Source organism: Gorilla gorilla, chromosome 8 (assembly GCF_029281585.2).
Source record: "Gorilla gorilla gorilla isolate KB3781 chromosome 8, NHGRI_mGorGor1-v2.1_pri, whole genome shotgun sequence".
Lineage (NCBI taxonomy): Eukaryota > Metazoa > Chordata > Mammalia > Primates > Hominidae > Gorilla > Gorilla gorilla.
The window spans coordinates 40,633,925-40,656,382 of record NC_073232.2 but is presented as its reverse complement, the minus strand read 5'-3'; the positions used below and the strand labels follow the sequence as shown (position 1 = coordinate 40,656,382).

General features: G+C 51.6%; 3 protein-coding genes across 11 annotated transcripts in view; 1 reads left to right on the top strand and 2 right to left on the bottom strand.

Moving 5' to 3' along the window:
• Positions 1-2: 2 nt before the first annotated feature.
• On the bottom strand, positions 3-9,650 carry DUSP13B (dual specificity phosphatase 13B). Of its 6 annotated transcripts, XM_019035456.3 has the most exons (5): positions 9,445-9,650; positions 7,418-7,512; positions 3,274-3,447; positions 1,141-1,361; positions 3-447 (listed from the first exon to the last, which is right to left on the bottom strand). In XM_019035456.3, exons 1-5 carry the CDS (start codon positions 9,625-9,627, stop codon positions 245-247), a joined length of 876 nt encoding a protein of 291 aa, XP_018891001.3. In that variant the 5' UTR covers positions 9,628-9,650; the 3' UTR covers positions 3-244. The 6 variants fall into 6 exon arrangements, with proteins under 6 accessions (XP_018891001.3, XP_055209353.2, XP_055209352.2 ...); XM_055353378.2 differs by lacking the exons at positions 7,418-7,512; positions 9,445-9,650 and adding an exon at positions 6,096-6,213; XM_055353377.2 differs by lacking the exons at positions 7,418-7,512; positions 9,445-9,650 and adding an exon at positions 5,273-5,615.
• Positions 5,180-22,458, top strand: part of SAMD8 (sterile alpha motif domain containing 8) — an 83,048-nt gene continuing 65,769 nt past the window's right edge. The window contains exon 1 of one of the 4 annotated variants that reach the window (XM_019035452.3): positions 5,180-5,280. Coding sequence is in view for 1 of the 4 variants with exons in the window: in XM_019035454.4 (XP_018890999.3) it covers positions 16,921-17,289 (369 nt within the window). In the remaining 3 variants the exon portion in view is untranslated. Of the gene's footprint in view, positions 5,281-16,890; positions 17,346-17,386; positions 17,500-22,458 lie in introns of those variants that run through there. The other 3 variants (XM_019035454.4, XM_019035453.3, XM_055353375.2) reach the window with 3 other exon arrangements.
• Positions 11,218-14,700, bottom strand: DUSP13A (dual specificity phosphatase 13A). Its single transcript, XM_063709981.1, has 3 exons — positions 14,552-14,700; positions 13,535-13,752; positions 11,218-11,419 (listed from the first exon to the last, which is right to left on the bottom strand). Exons 1-3 carry the CDS (start codon positions 14,698-14,700, stop codon positions 11,220-11,222), a joined length of 567 nt encoding a protein of 188 aa, XP_063566051.1. The 3' UTR covers positions 11,218-11,219.

The window sequence follows — 22,458 nt, the reverse complement described above, 5'->3', positions numbered from 1 at the left end:
TGTCTTTATGACGATGAATATTTTATTATAGAGATGGACTGAACTCACTTTTGCATAAAGAATCTCTGGATTGGGTCAGGGAAATCCACCTGCTAAGAGGTCACCAACCAGCTATCCCTGCCTCTGCCTCAGCCCCCACTTGCTGTTTACATCTCAGGGTCACTAGAAACAGCAGAGCCTGCTGTTCCCAGGGCCAGGCTGGTGGGGTTGGGCCAAGGGTCAGGGATCCTGGCTGCCTGCCAGATCAGAACTGCCCCGTCTCCCGCCCCAGTCGGTTGTCCAGAACCTGGAGCTGCCGGAGGAAGCCTGAGTTAGGGCAGATATTGCGGTGGGCCTGCACCGTCTGGATGGCCTCTACCAGCGTCATGTTCTCATAGATCATGAGGAAGGCCAGGACAAGTGTGGCAGAGCGGCTTACCCCCATGGCACAGTGTACCAGCACGCGGCCTGTAGGGAGAACCAACTTAGCATCAGCTACCTGCCCTTGAACCACCCACCCCTTTGGGAAGAAGAGACACCCATGGCCATCCTCTACAGTATCCTGGAATACTGACACTGTCTACTCTGTCAAATGGGGCAGCTGAAGCCCAAAGAGAGGAGGCTGGCTCAAAGTCACATAGCAAGTTAGAGGCAGGGTTGTTAGCAGCCGGGATTTCCTTCTTCCGGTCCAGGTACTTCCTCAGGCATCCTTTGCAACTCTGGGCCAGGGGAAGGGGGTTTACTGAATTCCTGAGGTCACTGGGTTTGCATCAGATTATAGGGGGTGTCCAGCTACCTCCCTTTCCCCCGAGTTCTGCCCTCTCGCCTGCCCCTGCAGCTCTATGCCAACGCCTCATCTTAGAGGAGCCCGCTCAAGAGCTTCACTGGGTCCTATACCTTCTGTCCAGTGCCTGGCCTCTTATGGAGGGATGTGGTGATGCTGATGACCACACTGGATCTTAGTTATGCCTGCAATTGCTAGCCTCCAGGGTGTCCCTGAAGGGGACACTCACGGAATGGTAGTAGCTATTTTCCCCATGGAGTGGGAGGGTTACTGAAAGGGTTTGTCTTTCTGGACTCCCACTCACCAGTGCTACTGGAATAATGGAGAGTCCTAAAGCACACCCTCCACCCTCCATCATGCCTGACCCAGAAGTGCACCTTGGGGAACACTGAGGGCAGCTCGGATGTATCGAGCAACAGGCAGAAAGTAGACACTGAGGTCGAAGAAGGGGTTGTCATCCGCCTCGATGCCATAGTACTCCAGGGACATTCCACGGTAGAATTTGGCACCTGTGTCCACCTGGAACTTGCCCGCAGCGGCATTCACAACGTGGGTGATTCCCAGCTGGATCAGCTTGCTCTTGTCCCGGGCTGCGTACCTGGAGGAGAGGGCACAAGGGGTTAGGAGAGTGGAGGTAGATCTCACTGTGGCAGCTCTGGCTGGGTTGAAGTTTGCAAACACCCCCGCCCACCACCCACCAAGGGTAGAGACAAGAGCCTGCAAATTGGCCCAGGGTGAAGGGGCTCCTCCTGTTGTAGTTTAAGACTCCTTTTCGGGCTGGGTGCGGTGGCTCACGCCTATAATCCCAGCACTTTGGGGCACCGAGGTGGGCAGATCACTTGAGGTCAGGAGTTTGAGACCAGCCTGGCCAACATGGTGACACCCCATCTCTACTAATACAAAAATTAGCCAGGCATGGTGGTGGGCACCTGTAGTCCCAGCTACTCAGAAGCCTGAGTCAGGAGAATCACTTAAACCCAGGAGGCGGAGGTTGCAGTGAGCCAAGATTGTGCCACTGCACTCCAGCCTGGGCAACAGAGCTAGACTCCATCTCAAAACAACAACAACAACAACAACAAAGACTCCTTTTCAGGCCAGGCACTGTGGCTTATGCCTATAATCCCATCACTTTGGGAGACCAAGGCGGGAGGATTCATTGAGCTCAGGAGTTCGAGACCAGCCTGGGCAACATGGCAAAACCTTATCTCTACAAACAATGCAAAAATTAGCCAGGCATGGTGGCATATGCCAGTAGTCCCAGCTACTTGGGAGGCTGAGGTGGGAGAATCACCTGAGCCTGGGAGGTTGAGGCTGCAGTGAGTGGAGATTGCACTACTATACTCCAGCCTGGGTGGCACAGTGAGACCCCGCCTCAAAAAAAAAAAAAAGAAAAATTAGCTAGGTGTGGTTGTGCAAACCTGTATTCCCAGCTACTTGAGAGGCTGAGGTGGGAGAATTGCTGAGCCTAGGAATTTGAGGTTGCAGTGAATGATGATAATCCCTGCATTCCAGCCTAGGCAACAGAGAGAGACCTTGTCTCTAAATAAATAAAAAAAAATTTTTTTAATGAAATATTACTAGGATCACTGTTCATAATAGTCAAAAAGTGGAAACAATTCAAATGTCCATATTCAGTAAAATGGATAAACTGTGGCATAATCATATGATGAAATCTCCAGCAGTGAAAACATGAATGAACTTCAGGTACACATAACAATGTGGGTGACTCACAAATTTGAGCAAATGATCCCAGGCACGAAACACACACAACATGATTCCACTCATATCATTTTAAACAACAGGTGAAACTAACTACACTGTTTAGATATATAGGTGGTAAAACTTTACAGAAAATAATTAATTCAACAGATAGTGATTAACCACAGAGAATAGAAAAGTTATAATGAGAAAGATTCAGTAGGGGCTTCTGGGAGACAAGTAATATCCTTTTTCTTCACTGGGTGATGAAGCTGTTCATACATGCTCTGTGCACATTTCCTTTTTCCTTTTTTTTTTCTTTTTTTGAGACAGAGTTTCGCTCTTATTGTCCAGGCTGGAGTGCAGTGGCACGATCTCGGCTCACTGCAACCTCTGCCTCCTGGATTCAAGTGATTCTCCTGCCTCAGCCTCCTGAGTAGCTGTGATTGCAGGCGTCCACCACCACGCCTGGCTAATTTTTTGTATTTTTAGTAGAGATGAGGTTTCACCATGTTGGCCAGGCTGGTCTCGAACTTCTGACCTCAAGTGATCCACCTGTCTTGGCCTCCCAAAGTGCTGGGATCACAGGCATGAGCCACCGCACCTGGCCCTGTGCACTGTTCTTATGTGCATTCTAGTTCCACAGTTAAAAGCAGTAATAATATAAAAGGAAAGAAACATAGGGAAAGAGACGGTGGGAGGCAAGGGTGCCACCTCTGCCCTAGAGGGCTCTGAGAGAGGCTCATGCCCCCATTCCCGTGTGAACCTCACACCCTTCCGCCACCCCCACTCCTAACGTGGGTCTTACTCACGCATCTCCCAGGAAGAGGCTGGGCCAGACCTCGTCGATATGGTTTAGTGTGGCAGCCTGACGGACCCACAGCAAGCGCTGCAGCGAAGCCAACGTGGGCGGCTGGTAGGGAGATGCCCGGACTGCCCCGTGGATCTTGGGCCTCCGGAGATCCTGCTTCTGCAGTGAGTCCATCCTGGAACAGAGTGGACACCGCAGTGGCTGGAGGCAGGCTCCCAGAGGGTGGATCCAGCTGATGGGGAAGCCCATGGTGCAGTGCCTAGGTGCCACGGGGATGCTGCGGGAAGGGCTTCATCTATTTCACATGAGGTATTAACAAGCTCAGCTGGGGCTGAGGCCTAGAACCCTTCCCCAGGGAACAAGGGAATCAAGCCTTTGTCACTGCTATGGAGCTGGGCAGACCTCTCTCCTGCCCTCTGCTGAGCTGCAGATGTATGAAGCTTTGGCCAAGGGGCCCTTGGAGTTCCCTGTTTGTGGCACTAGTCAGTGCAGATCTCATCCCTAAATCAGCTTGGACTTTGTAGGGATGAAAGCCCCAGATGGCTGTGGCTCTCAGGGCACCCAGGAAGCCCCCACGACCAACCTAAGCAGCTCATCTCAAGCCTCCTCACCTGCTACTTCCAGACCCCCGTCCCCTCCCACTTTCAGGGGCTTGGAGATCAGAGCCTATCTCCAGGTAAGAGGCCAGGACTGTGAACTGGTATTTGTTAGCATCTCCACATGGAATGAGCTAATGCCTCTTATAAGCCTGATGCCTCTGGCTGGGCACGGTGGCTCACACCTGTAATCCCAGCACTTTGGGAGGCTGAGGCAGGCAGATCAACTGAGGTCAGGAGTTCGAGACCAGCCTGGCCAATGTGGCAAAATCCTGTCTCTACCAAAAATACAAAAATTAGCCAGGTGTGGTGGTCCACTCCTGTAATCCCAGCTACTAGGGAGGCTAAGGCAGGAGAACCTCTTGAACCTGTGAGGCAGAGGTTGCAGTGAGCTGAGATCACACCACTGCACTCCAGCCTGGGCAACAGAGCGAGAGTCCATCTCAACAACAACAAAAAGCCTGATGTCTCACTCATGGGATATCTGTTCCTATTTTACCCAGGAGGAAGCTGAAGCTTAGAATGTTTTAAAAGTGATGCCCAAAGCCATACGGCTCATGAGTAGCAAGGCTGGGGTTTTAGTTCATCCCCAAGCCTTTCAGTTACCATCTTTGGGGCCTCCAGAGAGTGGTCACTAACCCATCTGCTTCCTCAAGGGAGCCTGGTGCTGCTGAGCCACACACCTGCCTATAGGCCCTGGGTTTTCCTCCTTACCCCCACGACTCAGGCCAGCACTGGATGTCAGGCCCCACCCGGGTCGGGTAGCTTGTTTCAGGCATCTGCTGGCTGAAGGAGTCAGGGACCCTGTGGAGCTGGATTTTCAGCGGCACCAGAATATGGGCCTGGTGCCGTGTTGGAGAGGGGGTCCTGTCTTTGCTAACTGCCCCTGATCCCCTGGACCAGTGACTAGGGAAGGTGCATACTGGGAAGAACATCTTTTCCCTTTGGTAGGCAGTGCCAGGACCAGAAAAAGAAACAGGCACCCAGGAGGCTGCCGGCTTGGTCAGGCTCACCCAGTGGGAGGCTGTCGGGCAAGGCGGAAGTGAAGACCAAGCTGTCCTCCTCATCCCCCACTGTGACCTCTCCAGGCGGCTGAGTGGCCTGCCACCTACCTGGGGCATGGCCTGGGGCCGGGAATGGGGGAGTGGGTGCAGGGGCAGGACTCTGCCTGAGCGGAACAGGGCTGGGCAGGTTCTGCCCAGAACACAAACACTGTGAAGCGGGTAGAATTCCAGGTGCTGGCTGGGGCGCCCATCGGGGGTGGGGCCTGAGAGCCGACTGAGGCCTTGTGGACTGCAGTGGGCCCTCCGGTCCCTCTAAACCCCCAGGCCTCCTCTCTGCTTGGTATCTCTTTGGGATTGAAGACCGTTGGTTCCATAACCCTCCATGAAGATGGGAGGCTACCTGAAGAGGTGGGAAGAGAACTTCTGAGGCAGGGAGGAGAGCCTGGCTCCCCCAGGACTCTGCCATAACTCATTCTGTGGCCACGAGCAAGTCTTTGCTCCCATCTGGACCACAGTTTATCTTCCCATGCTAGGGATCCTGGACTTAATTTTCAGGATGCTCTCGGGGTCTGACCCGAGAATGAGAGAGGAGTGTCTGGATATGCGGTCACTGCAGGGCAGAGTGCAGTGTAGTGTGGTGGAGTCGGGGAAGCCCCCAGGCCCCAGGGGAGTCCAACAGCCTCACTGGTCTGGAGCCATCAGGTGGGGCTGCACCACCCCAGGCAGGAGATGGGGCTTTGGGAAGTGGGACAGGCTCCGGGCTCAGGCCTGCGGAGCTTGGCATGGGGTGAGGCTGCCCCCTGGTGGCCAATGGGTGTATCACAGCCCAGCCTTGCCAGGGAGCAAGCAGCCAGGCTCCACCCCCAGGAGGCTCCAGAGGGGTCAAGGATTTGGGGGCTGGTAGGCCACAGTGCATGCCTCTGCCTCCGAGGGGACCTAGGCCCAGGTCTGAAGAACGGGGCTCTCCCCTGGACTTAGCGCTATGCCTGGTCAGGCTCCACCTAATGCCTTGCTCCCGATGCTCAGGGTGTTGCCCCACCTGTCCACTCTAACCCACTGGGACCCAGCCCATCCTATCAGTCAGAGTCAGGCCCGGCCACCCCCCCAGGGACTCATCCTTTAAGCCCCAGGCCCTCCCAAGGAGGGGAAGTCGGTGGTTGTGGCAGCTCCGCCGGTTTCTGACACCTGAGACTTGGTCTTCGGAGGGCCCTGCCTGACACTACCTTCCATGTCTCCTTGTCCCCAGCCGGGTGAAGCACAGGCCCAGCGTCCAGCAGGGCCAGCGCCCGGCCGAGCTCCCCTCCCACTCCCTGCAGTCTTCCTTCTCTCCCTGATCCCGTGCTCCTCCTCGCCCCCTTCCTGCCTCCCCCGCTCAGCAGAGCAGCTGCCTCTGTAGGCAGGGCTTTTCCTGGCTGCTCCTGTGCTGCTGCTGTTTGCAAGTCCATGCACTTGTTTTCTGTGTTTGCATCTCTCCTCCCTGGGTCACTCCCCCGTTTGCTTCTGTCTCCCATCCTCCCCCAGGAAGCTCATGTGCCTTTGCAGCCTCCCATGACGCTGCTCTGTGTGCCCACGACATCAGGCAGAGGCACAGGCTTCCTTGGGGCAGGGGGCAGCTGTTTGCCATCCACCTCTCAGCTGCAGTTTCAGATGGTCCCCTGGACTTTCTTCCTGCCCATCCTTTCTGACTCCACTCCAGGGAGGCCAGACAGGAGTGTGGCCACAGGACATGTGGGGCTGGAGATCTCAGGGCAGGACCAGTGAGGAGTGTGGGGAGAAGGCCTGCAGAAGGGTGGCGTGTGGCTGCCAGTGGGGAACAGCTGTGGGTCTCTGTGCTCAGCCTGAGGGTCTTGGGGAGGGCAGACCTGGGTAGAAATCTCAGGTCTGGTACTTGCAGCTATGTGGTCTTGTCTTCACTGAGCCAGTTTCTTCAGTGGGGCTGCTGTGAGAATTCCATGTAATAATTAATGTAAAGCACCTCCCACAGGGTCTGTCTCATGGTAGATGCCCAATAAATGGCACGTCTTACTATTATTATCACTACTATAATTACTCTTACCCTTTCCAGCCTCAGCCATATCCTATGTGGAGGGTAACTTCCCTACGGGACAGTGAGATTTCTTCTCTATCTCTGTATTTCTTGATATTTCTTTCTCTGTCCAGCAATAATTGTTATATTTAGCACTCATCAAGGATGTACTATGTGCCAGACAGAGCTAGGCGCTTACATTTTCTCACTGAATCCTCACAGTGCCTTTATGGAGCAGGTAATATTATCATCCCCATTTTACAGATGAGGAAACCGAGACTCAGAGAGGTTAAGCAACATACCCAGAGTCACATAGCCAATTGATGTGGGAGTCAGGATTCAAACCCAGGTCTCTCTGACTCTACTATACCTTGTCTGCGCCTTCATCTCTGACCCAGTCGATTCTCTACCCAACCCAAACCCCACCCCTCCCCACACAGGCACAAGTGTCCTGGCCCTCATTACCCAGCATGCTCAGGGACCACATCCTACCCCCCCAAATTAGGAGCACTCACCCACCTGTGGGAGTATCTGGCCCGGGCTGTGCACTTCTCTGACGGGCAGTTTGTGCTGCCGGCTTTCAGCCGCCTGTCTCCGCACACTTGATGCTGTTTCTATTTTTTGATTTGAGTTTAATTATAAAGCATGCTGTCTACTCCCCTCTTCCAGCCTCCCCTGCCACTCCCAACTTGTCCACTGGTTCCATGGCATGGCCAGTGCCAAGCACAGTCAGGCACCTTTCCCTCCAGGCCCAGGCCTCTGTCCCAGCACTGCTAAGAATCAAGGCAGCTCAGCCCAGGTCTGACTGTGGCATATTGTGTACATGTATGTTGATAGTGGGAGAAGGGGCCGGGCGCGGTGGCTGAAGCCTATAATCCCAGCACTTTGGGAGACTGAGGAGGGCGGGTCATGAGGTCAGGAGATCGAGACCATCCTGGCTAACAGGCTAGCCAGGAGTGGTTGTGGGTGCCTGTAGTCCCAGCTACTCAGGAGGCTGAGGCAGGAGAATGGCGTGAACCCGGGAGGCAGAGCTTGCAGTGAGCCGAGATCGCGCCACTGCACTCCAGCCTGGGCGACAGGGCGAGACTCCGTCTCAAAAAGAAAAAAAGAAAAAAAAAAAAGAAAAAAAGAGATAGTGGGAGAAGGAAGATCAAATAAACCATTTTAAAAGGTCCCTTGGCCGGATGCAGTGGCTAATGCCTATAATCCCGACACTTTGGGAGGCTGAGGTGGGAGGATTGCTTGAGCCCAGGAGTTCAAGACCAGTCTAGGCAATATAGCCAGACCCTGTCTCTACTAAAAATACAAAAAATTAGCGAGTTGGGCTGGTCGCGGTGGCTCATGCCTGTAATCCTAGCACTTTGGGAGGCCGAGGTGGGCAGATCACCTGAGGTCGGGAGTTCGAGACCAGCCTGACTAACATGGAGAAAACCTGCCTCTACTAAAAATACAAAATTAGCCGGGCGTGGTGGTGCATGCCTGTAATCCCAGCTACTCGGGAGCCTGAGGCAGGAGAATCATTTGAACCCGGGAGGTGGGGGTTGTAGTGAGCTGAGATCACGCCGTTGCACTCCAGCCTTGGCAACAAGAACGAAACTCCGTCTCCAAAAAAAAAATTAGCTGGTTGTGGTGGCACACGCTTATAGTCCCTTCTACTCGGGAAGCTGAGGTGGGAGAATCACCTGAGCCCAGGAAGTCAAGGCTGCAGTGAGCCCTAATCCTTGACCATGCCATTGCACTCCAGCCTAGGCAACTGGAGTGAGACCCTCTCCCTTGGCCTTCAAGGGTATTATAGAAGAAGGGCAGGAAGTTCAAGTTGGAAGGATGTTCTGTGGAGGAGGACAGTGAAGAGGCTAGCCAAAAATCACATGTAAACTGGTGGCATTGCCAACAGCAGGACCCAGGTCCGGGGCCCTCAGTTAGGGGCCAAGGCTGATGGGACAGGTCCAGGATAAAGACCTAGAAGACTCAGGCTGAGGGAAGCGGCACAGGCCCACACACAGACACAGGTGTAGAGCAGGTCTTCAGACAGCCCTGGGCTGCAGGCAGAAGCAGTGTGTCCAGGGCCACTCCCACCCTCTGCCAAGCTCCTCCCCCAACCCAAAAGGCAGGGACACCCAGGCCCCACTGTCCCCTGAGGCCAGAGAGATGGTCTTTAAGGTCTCTCCCCATGCTAACTGTGGTCAGCTAGGACCTTCAATTGGGCCTACTAGAAATCTTCTCTGTCATCCACAGACCTTTGTCATACACCCATACCTTGATACTACTCCCCGCTTGCACTCCCAGATGGTGGGAACAGGGCACACCCATGCCTGCAGCCATACCTGCACTGGGTCTCTGAGGTCTGAGCTCCAGGGAGCTAAGGCTCAGCCTCTCCTGGGGCTCTCTGAGCCCTGAGGGGAGCTGCTGGAGACAGCTGTGGCCAACAGCTATCACAAATACCTGGAACCCCCTTCCTCTCTCCTCCCCTCCCCACTTTCCCAGGGAACTTGGGGTCCCTGGCCAAGAAGCCTGAGGGCTTGGCTGAGAGGGGAGCCCACTCCCACCTGTGGAGACTGAAGACAGTGGCTGAGAGGGGGTGCAGGCGCCAGGAGGAGCCAGATGGAGTAGCAGGCTCTAGGGCTGACCCCACGCTGGGCTTCCACCATCTTCTGTGTGTCCGCCTGGGCCAGAGCCTCCAGCAGCACCAGCAGGATCAGTGCCAGGGTGGCAAAGTGGCAGAGCCCCATGGCAGGGAGTAAGGACCAGCTCTGGAAGAGAGATGAGCTCTGTGTTACAGGCAGGTGAACCAAGGCCCAGGCTGGCTGGGACTTGTTGGGGCAGGGATAAGAGCTGTCACCTAAACCTGCTTCTGCCTTGAGCCCTGTGCATAAGGTCAAGTGAGTGCAGCTGCTGGGAGAGATGAGGAGGTAGATTTGGTATCCATGGCTTAGGGACAGAGATGACCTCTCCCCATGGGCCCCTTATCTTTCAGAGTACCTGGACCCAGAGCTGCTCTGTACGGCTGCACAGGCTGCACACTGCATAACTCCTGGGGCCTCCAGTTGCACAGTTTGGTGGATGACACCTCCATGAATTGTGCAATGCTGCACCCCTGCCTATCCAACTTCCCCAAAGTCAGCTGCCTGATGGGAAAGACGCTGAGGTCAGAGGTCAGGGAACCTAAGGCCCCAGGCTGAGGGAGAAGGGTGACTGGGCATGGTCCGAGATCTGCTGCTCTGCCGGGTTCCTGAGTCCTGTCTAGAGGAGAGAGAGCAGGCAGGGAATTTGCCATTCCATGGGAAACATGCCCCCTTCAGACCTTCTACCCACAGAGCTCCATGCCACAGCTTGGCTACAGGCCAATCTCAAGCCCAGCTATAACCCAAAGTTTCTTATCACAGTCACCCCCAAACTCTAAACTTAGCCCCTGATCCTTCCCTAATCCTGCTCCTCAAGATGCTTATCCTCCAGCCAGCACGGGGGAAGGGGTCGATGCTGCTGAAGGGCCTCCCTTCTGCTTGGGCTGGCTATGCCTTCAGAGACAGGAACTGCTCTTAGGGGTGGGAGGCAGGGAGAGAGTCAGGCCCTGCCCTGGGAGGTTTCTGAGAGGAAAAAGCTGCTGCTGTTCCAGCTCCCAAGCATGCCCAGGCCAGTCACCCACCCCCAAATGGCAGCCCGTCTGTGGCATGGGGTGGTAGGGACAGCCAAAGACAGGTTTGAGGCGAGACAGGGAAGGAGTTGTAGGGGAAGCAGAGGTGGAGGCAGGCCCTGCTGGGTGGGGAGCCACCGTGGAGGCCTGGCCTTAGCTCACCAATGAGAATTAGCTAAGCCTGGAAGGTTTTCTCTGTGGCACTGTACCTGGGGTCCAGACCTAAGAGGAAGGGGATGTGGAGGTTCAGGAGGGTCCAGGCTGGCTGTGCAGATGCCTCAGTGAGATTTAGGGGAGCCCCCACAGGCTTTCAGCTGAGGCAGGGCAGGTTGGCCCCAAGACCAGGTAGGAAAGTCTCCCCTCTTCCATTTTATGCTTTCCACACCCTCGCATCCTAGTCCTTCTCTTCTCTTTGGGGTCTGAAGGATCCAGGTGGGGTGGGGGAGATGGGTTGGGGATCCTACAGGAGAATTGCCTAGGCCAGGCCCTTGGGTGAGACCCTGGGTAGGTTAAGGGAACCCAGCAGTTTGGGGAGAGGGCCAGGCCCCCTTTAATCCTCACTTTCAGCCACACACAGCCCTGCCAACCAATCCTGGAAGAATCCAATCCTATGTCTGCAGCCTAGGCCCTCACCTGGCCTCTTCCGGCCAACCACATCCAGCTTTGCCCCCTGAGGCCTCACCTGGCCCCTCAGCTCTGGCCGGCACCCCGCAGTTGCTGGTCCAGCCTGCAGAGCTGGTGCAGGAAGCCTCGGTTGGGGAAGACCCATCGGTGCTGCCTCACGGTGATCACCGCCTGGCGCAGGGACAGCCGCTGGTGCAGCATCAGGTAGGCCAGGACCAGCGTGGCAGAGCGGCTCACGCCCACCACACAGTGCACCAGGACCTTGGCTGAGGAAGACATCCTGGTGAAAAACCCTGTCCCACACACCGGCCCACCCACGGGCTGGGATGGGGACCCAAGTTCCTTTTCTGACCCTGCCTTGGGTGCACTCTGTGATCCTGAGCAAGTCACTCAGCCTTTATGGACCTCAGTTTCCTGATCGGTAAAATGGGTAGATCAACACCTGTTCTGCCTACCCTTGGGATAGGGTCCGAATTTCTTTTTTCTTTTCTTTCTTTTTTTTTAGTAGAGACAAAGTCTCACTATGTTGCCCAGGCTGGTCTTGAACTCCTGAACTTAAGTGATTCTCCCACCTTGGCCTTCCAAAGTGTTGGGATTACAGGCGTGAGACACCGCTCCTGGCCTCCAAACCTTTTTAACACAGCTTGTAAGACCCTTCAAGAGCTGGCCCCTGTCGCCTCATCTCAGATTGTCCCTCCCCCACCTTCAGCTCGAGAAACATGGAGGAACTTGCAGTTCCTTGAAGCTGCCATGGTTTCTGACCTCCAGCCTTACCACATGCTATTCCAAATACCTGCAAATTGTTTCCCCTGGTCTCAGTCTGACTAACTTCCACTACTCATCCACCAGGTTTTGGCTGAGACACGGCTTCCTCCACAGGCTTTCTTGACCGCTCAAAGTACTGCTTGAATCACAAAGCAGCTCATCCTTTTTGCATATTACCCATGGATACCTTTGTAGAGGGAAGTCCCCCCACCTTTCCGATCCTCTGGGCTCAGCACCCCCGCCGTGTGCTCCCAGAGCCCTCCACACTGGCCCACTCTTATGAGTAGCTCTCACTATACTATTTGCAATTTGGCTGTCTTTCCACCAGTTCCAAGAGGGCAGGGACCCTGCTTCTTAAAGTCTGGATTCCCAGTATTTAGCTCAGTGCCAGGCACGTAGTGGATACTCAGTAAATAGCTGGTGAATGAATGGATAAATAGCAAAAGAATGTCAAAGTGTGTTGGATACTAAAAAGTCATGTGAGCTGTAATCTTGTCATTCCTGTCACATAGATGAGGAAACTGAAGTCCAGAAAGGGACACTGGCTTGCCCAGGGTCACACAGTGAGGGACACAGCTGTCTTCTAGGATGGACACAAAGCCGGGACACCAGCCTCCCTGGGCTCCTATGCTGTATCCTGAGTATTTGAAGATATATTTCTTTTCTAGTTAAAAGTACTTTGGGGGCCAGTTGTGGTGGCTCATGCCTATAATCCCAGCACTTTGGGAGGCCAAGGGAGACAGATCACTTGAGGTTAGGAGTTCGAGATCAGCCTCGCCAACATGGTGAAACCCTGTCTCTGCTAAAATACAAAAATTAACCAGGTGTGGTGGCGGATGCCTGTAGTCCCAGCTACTTGGGAGGCTGAGACATGAAAATTGCTTGAAGCCCAGAGGCAGAGGTTGAACCCAGGAGGTGGAGGAGCAGAGATCGCGCCACTGCACTCCAGCTTGGGTAGCACTGAGACTCTGTCTCAGAAAAAAAAAAAAAGAAGAAAAAAAGTACTTTGGGGCAGACATCTAGGTACCAAATGGTGCTTTCCCAAAGTTGAGTGTTGCAGAGAAAGAGCTGTTCTGCTGTTTGGGAGAAATGGCTTTCAGCCTCAGGGTTGCTCCTAACTCATGGCATGACCTTGTATTCCAGGCCTCAGTTTCCCCATCTGGGAAGGAATAGGGTTCGATAAAATGCTGGACAGCAGAGGACTTTTTTGGGGGGGGCGGGGATGGAGTTTCACCCTTTTGCCCAGGCTAGAGTGAAGTGGCATGATCTCGGCTCACTGCAACCTCCGCCCCCCATGTTCAAGCAATTCTCCTGCCTCAGCCTCTGGAGTAGCTGAGATTATAGGTGGGTGCCACCATGCCCGGCTAATATTTGTATTTTTAGTAGAGACGAGGTTTCACCGTGTTGGCCAGGCTGGTCTTGAACTCCTGACCTCAGGCAATCCACCCACCTCGGCCTCCCAAAGTGCTAGGATTACAAGCATGAGCCACCACACCCGGCCTAAGCAGAGGATTTTTAAAAAGCAGGGATGGGAGAGCACTGATGACTGAGAGGAAATGAGGCATCCTCCCCATGAATGAGCAAGATGGGATATGGGCTTGGACCCCAAGTCCTACCCCCAGGCGTGTTGAGGGCACAGTGGATGAAGTCAGCCGCAGAGGAGAAGTAGGCACTGATGTCAAAATCAGGGAGGTCGTGGGCTGGCACCCCCAGGTAGCTCACACTGCTGCCGTAGAAGTCAGGGCCGCCCTGACAGTAGAGGCCCCCGTGGGCGGCGTTCAGCACGTGGGTGATGCCCAGCTTCCACAGCTCAAAGCGGTTGTTTGCCGTGGCCCTGGGGAGGGCAGGAAGGGCACTTGATGCCGGCCAAGCCATGGGACCAGGAGGGAGGCTGTGCCTGGCCCCCTGCTGCAGAGGGACCGAGTCATTAGGGTCCAAAGAGAGTCCAACCCCAGCAAGCTCCAAGTGGGGTCTGACTCCACAGCCCTATACCCAGAGCCCCGCACTTTCTGGTGGCAGAGCCGGTGGTGTGTGTGTCGGGGGATCTTTAGACCCTCTTTGCTTCCTCAATGCATCTGTCCCTGCCTTGGCCAGGACAGGAAGGAAGGGATTGCTTCAGCCCTGGAACCTGGCTGCCCCTCCCTTCTTGCCCCATGTCCTCCCGCGCATATCCGTCCTCTACTGGCTACCACCTCATACCTGCTTCTAACCTACAAATGTTTAGAGGCAACACCTTCTCTGATTCACCTTCAGTCAGGCTTCTCCACCATCTGTATCCAGAGGAGGGAGGCTGGGCCCAGAAACAGGGGGCTCTCTGTCTACCTTATCTCATGCCCCAAATACTATTTCCTGGGCCTCTGCCTCTACACTTGACAGTTGTCCTGGAAATGTTTCCTGGGACTCCTGGGAGACTCCCTGCTTTCAGGCAGGCGAAGTCCCTGCTCTCCCTGGTGGCCATACCTGGTCACTGCACTGACCTCAGCACCCCCGGGGGTCCTGGAGAAGGTCCCTGGCCTGGGATGGTCAGAGCAGAGCTATTTCTCCTTGTTTCCACCCTCCTGTGTCTGGTAAAGCGACCGAGAACTGCCTCTCCACGTCCCCACCCCCATGCCCCTTGGCCAGCTACCACTCACGCATCTCCTATGAAAAGGTTGGGCCAAACTTCGTCCACACGGCTGCAAGAAGACTTCCCCGCCCGCAGGAGCTCCTCCAGCTCCAGGATGCTGGGGCAAGGCGTGGCTTTGTCCTCTCCCCCCAGCTCTGGGAGAGAGGTCTCAGCCATGGGCCAGCCCGCCCACCCCTCTGCCTCTGTGGTCACTCCTCTCTGCCTCTCCAGTGTCATTTCTCCTTCCCAGAGATTGACAGGGACAGGTGACAGAAGCAAGTGACTCAGCAAGTCACAGGGGCCTCTGGAGTGGACAAGACCTTTTCCTCCCCAAGCCTCCCCCCACCCCCAAACTCCATGAGAACACGGAATCAGAGAGACCTCTGCAAGTCAGCTACCACCCTGAACCTCAGTTTCTTCATCTGTAAAGTAAGGATAATCACACCTACCTCAGAGAATTTGAGGATTAGATGAAACAAAGGACATGCTGGGTCTGACACATAGTAGGTGCTTAGAAACATCTGTGGAATTAGTAGATGTAGAGCCCTGCCTAAGGCTATTAGGTTCTGAGGACTGAGTTAAAGTAGAGATCCAGGGTGCAGAGGTGGCGGCTGGTTCCAAGGATGAATGATAGAAAGAACTGAAAGAAGTGTACAGTCTAGGTGGGCCACAAATTGGGCAGGAGCTGGATTGGATGTCTGTTGGATGAGTCTCTGAATTATGGAGGTCAGGGACAGTTTTCTGAGTTGTAGAGTCAGAGAAATATGGGTAAGAGACATGGAGAGCTTCCTTTAAAGGGTGCCCACAAGATTCATGGGGGGAGGGGGAAGGTGTTTTTTTTTTGTTTGTTTTGTTTTGTTTTGTTTTGTTTAGACAGGGTCTCACTCTGTCACCCAGGCTGGAGTGCAGTGGCATCATCTTGGCTCACTGCCACTACCACCTCCCAGGTTCAAGTGATTCTCCTGCTTTAGCTTCCTGAGTAGCTAGGATTACAGGCATGTGCCACCATGCCACACTAATTTTTGTGTTTTTAGTAGAGATGGGGTTTTGCCATGTTGGTCTGACTGGTCTTGAACTCCTACCTCAAGTGATCAGCCTGCCTCGGCCTCCCAAAGTACTGGGATTACAGGTGTGAGCCACCGTGCCGGGCCAATGGGGCAAGGTTTGAACAATGGTCCTGTAATGAAGATGGCTAACTTCTCAGAAGAGAAGGCTGAAGAGGGCCTTGTATGTCAAATGGGGAGAAGGGAGGTGAGTGTTGCCCTAGACTTTGAGAGCCAAAGGGGCTAACTGTCATCAGAAACAGTGGGAGGGAGATTCCTCTGCCTATAAGGGCTTTGGGTCCCAAAATAGAAACTGAGAAAGGTCAACCTGTCCTTCTGCCAGAGCTGGTTATCAGCAAAAGAGATGAGATGTCTCACCCTCTCTCATGTGACTTCTCAGTGGCCCTAATGGAGCTGGGAAGGGTATGAGCTGCAGTGGGGAGGTTCCCAGCTGCCCTTGGCCTTAAGACCAGTTTGAAGGGAAAGGTCACACCAGGGCATCCCATGGAAGCAGTCTACACTCATGTCCATCCCATTCAGAACCATTGAAGTCGGCCCGGCACTGTGTGGGGAGGCAAGACCAAGGAGGGGCTCGTGTCCAGGTTACAGCTGGGTTTGGACTTGGTTTATGCCAATGCTAGACCTGGCTTGGGAGGAGACCTTCCCTCAGGGTGGTGCAGCATGGTGGAGTGAGGAAAATACAAGATCTGATGTTAGAGAGATTTGGGTTGGAATATCAGTTTGCAATATGTCAGACAGTATGTTTCTTTACCTTTCTGTGCTATAGGATCCCCCTTGCAGAATTAGCACTAGGATTTTTTTTTTTTTTGAGATGGAGTTTTGCTCTTGTCGCCCAGGCTGGAGTGCCATGGCGTGATCTCGGCTCATTGCAACCTCCATCTCCCGGGTTCAAGCGATTCTCCTGCCTCAGCCTCCCAAGTAGCTGGGATTACAGACAGGTATGCACCACCACGCCCGGCTAATTTTTGTATTTTTAGTACAGACGAGGTTTCCCCATGCTGGCCAGGCTGGTCTCGAACTCCTGACCTCAGGTGATCCCGCCTCAGCCTCCCAAAGTGCTGGGATTACAGACGTGAGACTCCGCTCCCGGCCTTAGCACAAGGATTAAATGAGATGTTTATATGGCGTTTGGCATAGACACTGTCAAAGAGTAAATGGGCAATAAATTATAACAATGATCATTGGGGGCTGGCTATTGGAGAAGAGCTGGCTCTCTCCAGAGGAATTCGGATTACCTCCTTCTAGGCCCTAACCCCATTTACTGATCCCACAGGCCCCGCCCCGGCTCCGCTAGCCCCGCTTCCTCCAGTCGCTTTGGCCTCCGGCATGACGCATGCGCCCTCGGGCTCCTCCGCGGCAGCATCTCGGTTCTCCTCTCCGGCCCATCTGGAGCCTCGCGTCTTTTCCAGTGTGGGCCCCGCCCCCTGCCGGTAGAACCCCGTCCCCGGCCGGTAGGGCCCCGCCTCCCGAAGCAGTTCCGGTTCGGCTCCGAGCAGCTGCCGGCGCGGCGGTGACGGCGGCCGGGACGATGCCTGCGCGCAGCCGCCACCGCCCCCGCCTCCACTCCGGCTCCCCGCCCCGGGCTCCGCCCCCGCCGCTTGAGGCGCTTCACTCCGGCGAGGCGGGGAGGGCCCCGGACTCCGACGGCGGCTCGGACGCCGACTCGGAGGTGGGTCCGGGGAGCCCGACTCGGACCGCGGAGGTGAGCGGGAGCTGAGGCTGAGGAGAGGGGAGCTTGGGGGGCGCCTGCTGCCGAGGGTGAGTGGGGAGTCTGGGATGGAGCCGGGGGCTGCCGAGGGACCGCGACCTGGAGGGGCCCCGGGGAGACGGTTGAGGGAACCGGGATAGTCAGCTCTGGAATGGAATCTGAAGGAAATGGAGGTTGTCGAACTGAGGGCCTGAAGGCTGAGGGGTAAGTGGAGGCCGAGGAACGAGAGGGAGAGAGCGAGAGGGGGAGGCTTGAAGAGCCCAGAGCTTGGGGGCTTTTGAAAGCTGCGCAGTGGGGTAAAAAGATCGAAGGTCCTGCGGGAATGTGGACCCGGAGGAAGAGATGCTCTGGGTTTGGCAGCGGGGATGAGGAGTCAGAGGAGCAAGACCTGGGCCGGTGTTCCCTTCCCAGGGCGAGGGAGGGCGATCGGGGCTGGGACTGGAGCCCTCTCATGGGGTTCTCCTCTTATGGAGCCCTCTTATCCGCCTCCCACCCCGGGTGGGGCTGGTGGTGATGGAGGGCAGGATTTAGGTTTGACTAGAAGGAGGAGGGCTGTTGGATGGGAAATCGTCTGGCCTCAAGGGGTGAGGGAGGCACTGAAAAAGAGAAGTGTGGTCAAGAAAGAAAAGGAGCCCTTGGGGATCTAATTTTGGGCTTTGGCATTTTTACAGGTGCCTTTTAAAACAACAAAGATCACTAGGGCAATGTACTTGGATCGTGGGGCTTTCTCGTTCGTGCACAGTGGATCCTTTTAAGAATCTTGGGTGGAAGGGGCGGTGTGAATCACTGATTTGCCTAAAGGACTGGGGGAAGTAGTGGAGAGGAAGTGATGTTTGAAGAAGGTAGTGGAAGACGTGATTCTGAAAATGAAGATATCATTTGGATTTATTGACAGTAATGGTGTCCTTTTTTTCATTGTAATTTTTTCGTAAATAAGTTTAAATACCAGACATGTTAAGATCCTAAAAATTTACTATATTACCTTTAAGTTTTAAAAACTTGAAACAAGACTTTGGATACTCAGATTTTAAAAATTAAACTTGAAACAAGAATTTGGACACTTGGATTTTACAGATACTCAACATGGACTGGTTCCACTTTAAAAGTTTTAAGTTGACACATGTATTTGCCACATAGTAAATATATGGTCAATGCAAGTTTCTGGGTGAAGGGGGCACAGTGAACTTGCCACAGTCTAGGCGCAATACCAAATCTTCCTCTCACTGATAACCCCAGGATTGGACTTATCTCTTGAAAATTGGAGAGGTACCTTTGACTGATTGGCAAAACCAATATTGAAATACTATTTTGCAGGTATTGTGTGAATAGTATTTTTAGTAGAGTGATTTGGAAAAATAAGGGCAGAGGATGCTTGTAGTTGGCAGCCAACACAACTGGGACAGGTGGGTATACAGATGCTTTTTATAGAAGACATAGTTCCAAAACATAATTATGCCAGAAAAAGAATGATTGCAATATTTATATTCACTTTAGTAGAGATAAATTGACTTCCTTTTGTGATTGTTAAGTCATAACATGGTTCCATGAAGTCTTTGACTTTAGCCACATGTCTCATATGTTTTACAACTTTTTATGTGATTATAGGTTTGTAAAGTTGTTGGCCATTTCTTTTCTCTTCCTTCTTTTCTTTTCTTTTTTTTTTTTTTTTTGAGACAGAGATTCACTGTGTTGCCCAGGCTTAAGTGATCCTCCCACCTCAGCCTCCCAAGTAGCTGGGAGTAGCTGGGACTGCAGGTGGGTGCCACCATGGCTGGCTAATTTTTGTTAGCATCAAGCATTTTCTAAATGCTTGATTAAATCTAAATGGATATCTACTGTTTAATCTTCATGAGATGATAATTTGATTTGCAACAGCTTTTAAATTAGTTTATGTGTATGGGCTATGTGACATACCCTCAGATGCACAGTGGAATAGTAATTGTTTCTTCAAAGGATATGTGAATTCTTAGCTAAAAATGCTGAGATTGTTAAAGTATTAATTCCCTTTTCTTTAACTTAATACAAATTATCTTCAGTTGAAGTTTATGTAATATTACTCTGTTGGTTTTATCTTTAGAGTGAGATCCTCTGGAGACCTTATCTTCATACTTAGTTGTGAATAAAAGTCATGACATGTAAAAATTTGCTGAATTGCAATATAAGAACTCTATTAAGATTACAGCTTAATGTTATTGCAAAATTAAAGAGAAACTGTTAGATGGAGTTGTACAATTAACATATTAGCATGTCTAATAGTTTTAAAATTTTTGTTTCCCTTTGTCAGTTCTCACACCCATTGAATAAAGAAAATCAGTTTTTGGCTAGGTGTGGTGGCTTACTCCTGTAATCCCACCACTTTAGGAGGCCGAAGCAGGCAGATCACTTGAGGTCAGGAGTTCAAGACCAGCTTGGCCAACATGGCAAAACCCCATCTCTACTAATACTATAAAAAGAATTAACCAGTTGTGGTGGCTCACACCTGTAATCCCAGCTACTCAGGAGGCTGAGGCAGGAGAATCTCTTGAACCCGGGAAGCAGAGGTTGTGAGCTGAGATCACACCACTGCACTCCAGCCTGGGCGACAGAGTGATATGTCTCAAAAAAAAAAAAAAAAAATCAGTTTCTCTAAGGCAGAAGAAGCCATCATGACTGCGATGGCAGAATATGCAGACATATTTAGGTAAATCAGTTTTGATTTCAGTAGCATAACCCCCCTTCTGCAAAAGCTTATTCACATTGCACAGTTGCATATAAACGTTTTTTAAATTTTGTTAATCATTAGATCCTCAATACTTCTTCAAAACTTTGCTGTTACTGATTAAGACATTTTCATGGCTTTTCTAAGAATTGAAATTTGAACACTTTTTTTGAGAAACAAATCACAGATGTTTCCATGAATAGTATTATTATTGTTTTATAAGAATGCCATGTTAACAAGCTATTCTTTCAAGATTTTTACTTCCAGGCCTGATGTAATATATGGTGTTAATTGTTGGGTGTACCTAGCATGCCCGTTAATTTATGGATGGAAATCTTTCCTGTCTTCAGATTCTACCCCCTTCATTTTTCATATGCCAGTGGATTGTTAATGAACTAAGATCCAATTCACTTTTTAATTTTAAAGCTTCTGTAGCTTTGATTCTCTTTGGATCAAACTGATTTATATGAGATATGAATACAATTCCATATTCTGCTAAATTACCTATGAAGCTCTTTTGAATGATTGTGGTATTTGGTGAAAAAATACAGTATGAGCTAATCAAAATTCTTTTAAGGGATTTAGGTTATAGAGGAGGACTATACTATTTCATTCCCAGATTAAATGTTTTACTTATTTGCAGAGATGACAGGGGAGAGCCTTGATTATTTTCACGTCTCATGTATTTATATTTGTTTACAAATAAAGAGTTATTTGCAAAATGCCGTACCTTTAATACTTGCTTACATGTGATTTTGGGAATTCTTTTGGAACCAGTTTTTGTTCTTGTTTTTGTTTTGCTCTAAGGGTATGATGTAACACATCGAGGGGTTAATAGTAGGGCAAGAACAGAGAAAGCCATTTGACAACAGATATCGTCAGGACAGTGATGCTTACTTTAGGTCTTGTGGTTTTCTTGGCCTTGAGAAATCAAGATGTTAACTAAAAATAGGAGAGCATGGGCCAGGCACACTGGGAAAACAGATTGGTGTTTACATGCTACCGCTGTTGCTTCCTTGTAATTTGCCATATGAATGTGTGGGTATGGATTTGTAACAGACCTGTGATGTGAATATTCCTGTACCCCCTCCTCCCATGCACACAGCACCATCATCACAGATCTGAAGCCTAACCTTTAGCTGAGTTCAGTGACTTCATGTTTCCGTATTGAAATGTTCTGTTATTGGGTCCTCACAATACTATAGAATGTAACATACTGCGGGCACGGTGGCTCACGCCTGTAATCTCAGCACTTTGGGAGGCCGAGGCGGGCGGATCATGAGGCCAGGAGATCGAGACCATCCTGGCGAACGCGGTGAAACCCCGTCTCTACTAAAAATACAAAAAAATTAGCCGGGCCTGGTGGCAGGCGCCTGTAGTCCCAGCTACTCAGGAGTCTGAGGCAGGAGAATGGCGTGAACCCGAGAGGCGGAGCTTGCAGCGAGCGGAGATCGCACCACTGCACTCCAGCCTGGGCAACAGAGCGAGACTCCGTCTCAAAAAAAAAAAAAAAAAAAAAGACTATTAACTAAGAAAAACTTGGTTATAATAGTTTCACCACAGTGTTTCACCATAAAACAATGTTTTATAATATGTACCTCAGAAAAGAGTGTTGTGGGGCAGGGCAGTGAACTATATTTATATTTGTCTAAATATTTTTTGGTAGTTTTTTTTTTTTAAAGATAGGGTCTCACTGTCTCCCAGGCTGGAATACAGTGGCGCGATCATGGTTTATGCAGCCTTGAACTCCTGGGCTCAAGCAGTCCTCCTGCCTCAGCTTTCTGAGTAGCTGGCACTATAGGCGTGTGCCACCACACCTGGCTAATTTTTTTAAATTTTTCTTTTGTAGAGATGGGGTATCAGCTATGTTGACCAGGCTGGTTTAGAGCTCCTGGCCTCAAGCAGTCCTCCCACCTCAGCCTCCCAAAGTGCTAGGATTACCGGTGTGAGTGTCTTAAATTTTTGAAGTGCATTTAGTTAAGCTTATGAGTTGTGGCAGAGGACAAGAGGTAGTAACATGAGTATCTGTTATCTTGATACTTGTTCTGTTGTCTTGAAATTTTTGACAGATAAATTCTAGTTGGAGGTGAGAACCATGGATTCTGCTAATTTAGGGCCTTCCTATAGGTTAACTGGTGTCACTGAGTTTTTGGAAATACTTGCAAATCTGTTTTAGTTTGGAACTTTGAGATTAAATGGAATTGATGTCAGTTCCATCAATATAATATTAGCATGAAAGCCAGAGATTTCCAAAACCATACATTAAAATTTGGCTGCAAATCCAATCCATTTTCACAATATTTAATGGAGTTTGAAGTCTTGAGCCAGTTTCTCATTTTCCATTATATTGATTAGATTTTGGATGTAGCATATTTATTTATTTATTTAGAGACAGAGTCTCACTCCGTTGCCGAAGCCTGGTGCAGTGGCGTGATGTCAGTTCATAGCAACCTTCGCCTCCCGGG